The sequence below is a fragment of the Mus pahari genome, chromosome 11, assembly GCF_900095145.1.
Source record: "Mus pahari chromosome 11, PAHARI_EIJ_v1.1, whole genome shotgun sequence".
Classification (NCBI taxonomy): Eukaryota; Metazoa; Chordata; class Mammalia; order Rodentia; family Muridae; genus Mus; species Mus pahari.
The window spans coordinates 6,303,187-6,310,738 of NC_034600.1; the positions used below are offsets into that span (position 1 = coordinate 6,303,187).

General features: G+C 38.1%; 1 protein-coding gene across 2 annotated transcripts in view; it reads right to left on the reverse strand.

Annotated features, from left to right (window-relative positions):
• The window catches only part of LOC110329223 (zinc finger protein 420-like), a 13,659-nt gene extending 6,594 nt beyond the window's left edge, over positions 1-7,065 (reverse strand). For both annotated transcript variants that reach the window (XM_021208816.2, XM_029544022.1), the window contains exons 1-2: positions 6,926-7,065; positions 1,713-1,974 (exon numbers count right to left, since the gene is read on the reverse strand). In XM_021208816.2, the coding sequence (XP_021064475.2) occupies positions 1,713-1,757 (45 nt within the window). In that variant the 5' untranslated portion in view covers positions 1,758-1,974; positions 6,926-7,065. The remainder of the gene's footprint in view (positions 1-1,712; positions 1,975-6,925) is intronic.
• Between the last annotated feature and the right edge of the window lie 487 nt (positions 7,066-7,552).

The following is a 7,552-nucleotide window of genomic DNA, read 5'->3' on the forward strand; positions in this document are numbered from 1 at the left end:
GGCAGGCGGATTTCTGAGTTCGAGGCCAGCCTGGTCTACAGAGTGAGTTCCAGGACAGCCAGGGCTACACAGAGAAACCCTGTCTCAAAAAAACAAAAAAGAAAAAAAAAAAAAAAGATTATGAAATCCAAGATCTAGAATAATGTGAGCATCCCCCCAAGACTAGTAGAGGTTCATATTAACAAGCAAGCAGTTGGAAGATTACCAAAATTTTTTGATTACAACATCCAGAAAGAACTAATCTTGTATCTAGACCTCTTTCTGATGGGTGACTAATCGTCAGTCTGCATTTCTAGTGGGCAGTGAAGGCATTGCTCTATACAATAGTTGTTTGCTTAATTTAAGTTTAAAAATTAGAAGTTTCAGTACTAGCCAAAGAACCTCTGTTAAAAATGTTAATAAACAAGCTGGGCGTGGTGGCGCACGCCTTTAATCCCAGCGGATTTCTGAGTTCAAGGCCAACCTGGTCTACAAAGTGAGTTGCAGGACAACCAGGGCTATACAGAGAAACCTGTCTTGAAAAAACAAACAAACAAAAAAGTTAATAAAGGTTTTGTTGTATGTCTAAAAATGTTAATTAATATTGAACAGTGTTTGGTGATGGTGGGTTGAGGGTAGGAAACTGACAGACAGTCCTCGACAGAAGACTCCTGGGCATGTAGAAGCCCATGCACATGTGTAATTAGTAATTCTTAGTGGCTAAGAATGCAAACAAATGTTGGGTGTTGTGGCATATACCTTTAATTATAGCACTTTGGAGGTAAGCAGATCTCTATGAATTGGAGGCTGGCCTGATCTACATTGCAAAACAGTGTTATAGGCCTTCAAAAACTGCATAGTGAGACCCCTTTAAAATGCAAATGAGTATCATGAAATTGAATCATTGTTAGAAAAATTAAAATTTCTTTTTCAACATAACAGAGAAAAATATGAATAACATACACACAAACTGGTGCCCTATCAATGACAAGGAAATATGTCAGTTCATATCAAATCCAAGAATAGTAGACAACAAATTGATCTTTACATAAAGAACTCATTATAGTGGCTAAGTCCCTTCACTGATTTCCTGCAGGTCTGAAGTTGTATGTCTTATCTCACTGTCAGCATTGAAATCTTAGGGCTGCTTTGTTTTCTTCCTTACAGTCTTTATCACCATTCACCATGATAGGTAGGCTCTTTCATGGGTCTCCTACAAATCTGAAGCCATGTTTCTGAAAATTGTAATAGTGCAATCTATTTTTCCTTGGTATTATATGGAAAGAGCCTCTATTCCAAACCTTTCTGAGTTAGTCTGGGAAATGAACAGCTTTCTCTTCAATGTGCTGACGACTCGTGTGTATCAAGATGATGGAGCAACAATGGATTATAAATATAACACTGGCACTCCTTCAGTAGTATGTAAAGGCCCATATATTCCCAAAAGGAATGTAGTATATTAAGGACCTCCCATATACAGTTGTCTCAATGAAAATACTTTCAATACAAAAGTTTATTAATTCAAGTAAAAAATTATTAATGGCTTGGAAGACAAAGGTAAAAGAATGGGAAAAGACTCTGGATATAGGAAAGATATATTTTACAGAGATAACCCTGGCTATAAGAAGAGGGGAAAGTATTTAAAATACTTACTAGGTATATAAAAGTATAGATTTGCATATTTTAAATATAATATAAATTAAGATCAAGCCCTTTTCTTAGGCCACATTTACCTTAGAACCAGCCATTTCTTCTTCCTTCTCTGGGTTTCTTTCCATATTTGACTCAAATTATGTAGATCATGTAGACTTTCACAGACCTCCTTTTTTAGATTCAAGATTTGTGTTAGCTTTCACTTAGTTGTTGAGCTAGTGCTGTTTCTTCATTTTACTAATAGTCTTAAATGAGATGGTATTCGACTTAAATTCAGAAAAACACTCGAGATCTTTGTTTTTACATAAGATGGGAAAATTATGAGGCTTTGATATTTCATACCTAAAAAGGAAAATAAAGATTATAATTTTCAGAAAATAAATGAATTAATTTACTAGTTTCTTCTATTATAAACTATTAAGTGAACAATAAATCATACACGAACACTTCTAGGATTGTCAATTCTTTTCCATATAATTTACTATTAAACTTCAATGGCCAGGTAACAAGATAGAGGATCATTAATCAGAAGCCTTCAAAAGTGGACTATTTTTTAAAAAGATTTATTTACTTACTATATATGTAAGTACACTATAGCTACTTTCAGACAAATCGGAAGAGGGCATCTGATATTATTACAGATTATTGTGAGTCAGTGTGTGATTGCTGAGATTTGAACTCAGGAAGAGCAGTCAGTGCTCTTAACTGCTGAGTCAACTCTCCAGCTCTCACTCTGACCCTACTCACTCTAACCCTGCTCACTGTAACTGTCTTCAGACACCCCAGAAGAGGGCATCAGACCTCATTATGGATGGTTGTGAGCCATCATGTGGTTGCTGGGATTTGAACTCAGGACCTTAGGAAGAGCAGTCAGTGCTCTTATCGCTGAGTCATCTCTCCAGCCCCCAAAGAGGACTATTTATTGTATTTTTGAATCACTGAAACAGATTTTAACCATAAGTTATCTACTTTTTTTTTGAGGAATTTTTTTCTCCACATTTTGCAGTCACAACAAAATAGGGATTTTTCTCTATTGATTTTCTCTGGTGTCATTACCAGTAAAGCCATGCAATTCCATTCAAGACTATCTGCTAAGAAGAATAATCTGAGAAAACCATTCACTAATTACTAATGGAACATAAAGTCAATGTTCTAGTTTGGTTTCTGCTGTTGTGATAAACATCACGGCACATTTGGGGAAGAAAAGATGTATTTGCTTTATAGTTTATATTCCATCTCTGAGGGAAGTCCTGGCAAGAACCTGGGGCTACAACTGAAATAGAGATCATGGAGGAATGCTGCTTACTACCCATGCCTATGACTTCCTCAGCTTGGTTTCTTTCTTGCTTGGTTTCCTTCCCTTCCTTCCTTCCTTCCTTCCTTCCTTCCTTCCTTCCTTCCTTCCTTCCTTCCTTCCTCCCTTCCTCCCTCCCTCCCTCCCTCCTTTCTTTTCTTCCTTTCTTTTCTTTCTTCCTTTCTTTCTTTCTTTCTTTCTTTCTTTCTTTCTTTCTTTCTTTCATTAAAAGTATTTTTACTATAAGTTTCAGCATCTAAGAAGTCATGCACATTACATGACTAAGATAAATCTGAGATGAATTCTTATCAAGCATGTAGGTCTTGTGAGGTGGCACTGTGGCACTCAGGCATGAGAGGGACAGGTTCCACCCCTCCTTGAAGGGTCAGCCAGGTGATAGAAGATTCAACTGAGTCCCACTAGCTATGGTTAATGCATGGCATCCTCTGGGTCTGTTGCCCTGGTGTTGGGCTGAGTTCAGGCCAAGAAGTTTCTTAAATGCTAAAACCCAAACCAGAACTTCAGCAGCAGTCTTGGTCTTAAATTTAAATTTCTGTCCCACTTTTCATTTAAGTGATATCTAATAATGATAAAACTTTATCATTTCAATGATTTACATTGAGTAAGAGTTATGATCCAACTGGTTCTGTAAGCCAAAGGATGACCCTGCTTCCTACATGCAGAGACCCACAGAGCAACTGATGATATTCCAATGCCTGAGGACAAGTACTGGAAAAAACATTAACCCAGGGTTCTGGATGGCAGGCATCCACCTGCTTCTGCCTCCCAAGTGCTGGGATTAAAGGTGTGCACCACCACCGCCCAGCTTTTTTGGTTGTTTTTTAAATTTTATTTTAATTTATTTTTTTGTGCAGACAATATGTTCTAACAATGAACTATACTTCATCTTTTGACTAGGTTTGGTCAAACACTAGAATATATGATTTAAATATTATCTTTCATTGCTGGTTATATCGTTGGGCATAGATATAGTGTGTAGAACTCCATGGCCAGAACACATGCCCTAGACAAGGATAGGCACAAACTACTACACACATGAAGGAAGCCATCTTAAACCAACTAGTCTAAGTCAGGGTACCAGATGACTAAAGCATCATTGTGATCTAGCCAACACTAGCCCAGGAACTGCCAAATGAATAACATGCAAAGTACAAAATGCATGTTAAACAAAGCTTTATTTTTAAACTACCAAATTTTGGGTTTTTTTAACATAATAAATATAAACAAATATCTCATAACCAAAATTCAGTGACTTTAACAGAAATATACCAAGCAGATATTCTCAAATTATACAACAAATATAACCAGAAGACTTTCTTAAGCACCTGTACAAGATCTGAAAATGACAATGAATGTTAAATGCATGAACTTTTGTTAGGTTACTGGTGTGAAGACAGATGGTATGAGCCATTTAAAAAAAGTACATCGCTGGGCGTGGTGGCACACGACTTTAATCACAGCACTCGGGAGGCAGAAGCAGGCAGATTTCTGAGTTCGAGGCCAGCCTGGTCTACAAAGTGAGTTCCAGGACAACCAGAGCTATACAGAGAAACCCTGTCTCGAAGAAGAAAAAAAAAGTACATCCATAAAGTATATTGTAAAATACACACATACATACACATGCACACACACATACACACACACCACACACCACGCATGCATGTGCTTAGAAGCCAGAGAACCTTAGATCTCCTTCCTCAGACATCAACTACCTTTTATTTGGGATAAGCTCACTTACTAGTCTGGAATTCTAAAAAGTGAGCAGGGCTGGCTGGCCAGCAAGCCCAAGAGATTCACCTGTCTGCATCTCCCAGAGGTGGGATTACAAATGCTTGCCACCACTGAAGAAGGGGTGCTAGCAGGTCTAAGCAAGGCAATCATTACAGACAATGATTTCGCAGACAAAAGGTTCTGAGGTTTTGCCCTTTTATCCCCTTTCCTCTTCCTTGCTAAAAGTCCTTACATTTCTAAAGCAAGCCTCCAAGGTCTATTTCCTTATTTACCACTGAGCCTTCCATAGCTGGTTTGTTGTTGTTTGTTTGTCTTTTCAGTGCTTGGGACTGAACCCAGGAATTTGCACATGCTGGAGTTATATACCTCAACCCTGCCAAGGATGATCTTGAAGTTCTGATTCTCCTGCCCCTACCAACCAAATGCCTTGCTGTCAGGCATGCACCACAAATTTTACTTAAGTAAAAATCAAACACATAAAAAGTGTTTTTAGGGCTGGCGAGATGGCTCAGTGGTTAAGAGCACTGACTGCTCTTCCAAAGGTCCTGAGTTCAAATCCCAGCAACCATATGGTGGCTCACAACCATCCGTAACGAAATCTGATGCCTTTTTCTGGAGTGTCTGAAGACAGCTACAGTGTACTTACATATAATAAATAAATAAATCTTTAAAATAAAAAAGTGTTTTTAACTTAGTATGTTACTATAATAGATTTTAAGAAAAGTTTTCTGCATATGCATCAGGCAATATACTTTTTCTATTTTAAATAATGTCTCATAGACTATTATTATTTTCCTGAGTATCAGAGAAGTCAATGAGAAGTGTCTGGGTTATTTTTCTTATAAAATTTATATAATCCACAAAAATATTGGTATTTAAGATAAAGTGGTTAAAAGCACATACTTGTTCTAAGCAGACTTTAATGCTATAAAGAGCACTCATAACAAATGAACATGGTGTGACTTAATTAAAAGTGGCAAAATAGTAAAAACCAGAACAAGACATTAGGAGTTTAGTATCTACAAATCTTGAGACCCTGAACAAGTCAGATTTCTTTTAATTGATTTTTCACCTTTCAGACAAAGTATAACTATATTGGCACATCTTTCCGGGAAGAGCTGTCATGCACATGGAGCATCAGTGCATTAGATGCCACATTAAGTGATAGAGTTGTTTGAGAGCTTAGACTCTGTAGATAATGTGCATAGATGGAAGAAAAAAAATCTGAGTAGAGATTGTATAGACAGATTTTATCAGGTATGTCAGGTGATGCGCCTCTTTCCTCCTTAGTCTCCTCTAACTTTAGTAATAATCCCCAAGATTATGCACAACTCTCCTGAAAACTGCTCCAAAGCTTCCAACATCACACAGCCCCTGATAGGTATTTGTTTTCACTCTAGAGCATAGGACCTTTTTTTTTATTTTTTATTTTTATTTTTTAAGATTTATTTTATTTATAGGGTACACTACACTGTAGCTGTCTTCAGACACACCAGAAGAGGGCATCAGATCCCATTACAGATGGTTGTGAGCCACCATGTGGTTGCTGGGAATTGAACTCAGGAACTCTGGAAGAGCAGTCAGTGCTCTTAACCTCTGAGCCATCAACGACTGACTGGAGTAAGCAAATCTAAGGTGGTCCTCTTTCTGGGATTTTTATCTCTATATGGAAGTGTTGCTTTGAAGGTTCATGTCAGAGTGGTAATGTACCTGAGTTATTTAACCTCCAAGGGGTCCCTTTTAAAACCTGTAATGACTTATTCCACAGAAAACGGAATGACTTTCCAATATATTAACTTCCCCCACAGAACTCTGCCCCCCNCCCCAAAACTTTTTTTTTTTTAATAAACTGTTAAAGAGTACTAGGCAGGCTAGAGACCACACTTGGTTAAATAAGACAAAAATCTCACAACAGTCATGTAAGTCTCATTAAGCTAGTAATACGATCTTTCCATAGCAAAGCTAGAAAATGAACTCACTTTATACACCTCCCAAGATCAGGTGGTCAGCTAGCAGAGCCCCACGGATGATTTGAGGGGTGGGGGTGGGGCAATCTCGGACTCTACCCGAGCCATCTTAAAAGCACATGGAAAACAACTGGCAGCACACTACATTCTAATAGAGTGACCACTGAAAGCACTGTTTCAACCACCCTCTTTCCATCCTAACCCGGTAACCCAGCCTAGGTCGCAAAAACCTTCAGAACAAGTTCTATCTGCCTTAGATCCACCCACGTCCCTGTCCAACCTGCAGAATGCCTCTGGCTTGTAGGACTCCTCTCTCCTCGCTGGGAGCTACCTTCAAGATCAGATAATCCAAACCCAAGTTTGTAGACCTGCGAACCGTACATCCACAGGACCGAACTCTAGGGAATATCCTTGCGACCTAGGTGCACACAAAGAAGGCCAAAGCTGTGTTTCCAGGGCTCTTGCTTGTGACGTCACACCATGCGAGACTACATTTCCCACAAGTCTGTGAGAGGAAATTTTAGAAACTCATGAAAGGATTTGAGTATTTCCTGATTTTTAAGCTCTGCTTTCTGAGATTGAGGATGTCATTAAAGCAACCAGTCTCCAAACACTGAGTAACTACAGATAAATATCATGTTCTTTTTTAATTTGTAGAACTACAAAATGAATTCATTGAGATGTCTGAATGTGATTAAACCCTTTCTTAATTATCGTTATACCTAGTATTTCTGGTTATTGTAGCTTAATACCATATGCCTACTTATAGATGCTTATTGTAGCATGGAACATTAACATAATCAACTAGATTTTCTTGAAGATACTTACTAAACAAATAAACAATAAACAAAAGTCCCACTCTGGCTTCCTGCCCACATGATAATTAGGTATGACCAATGAACCCTTT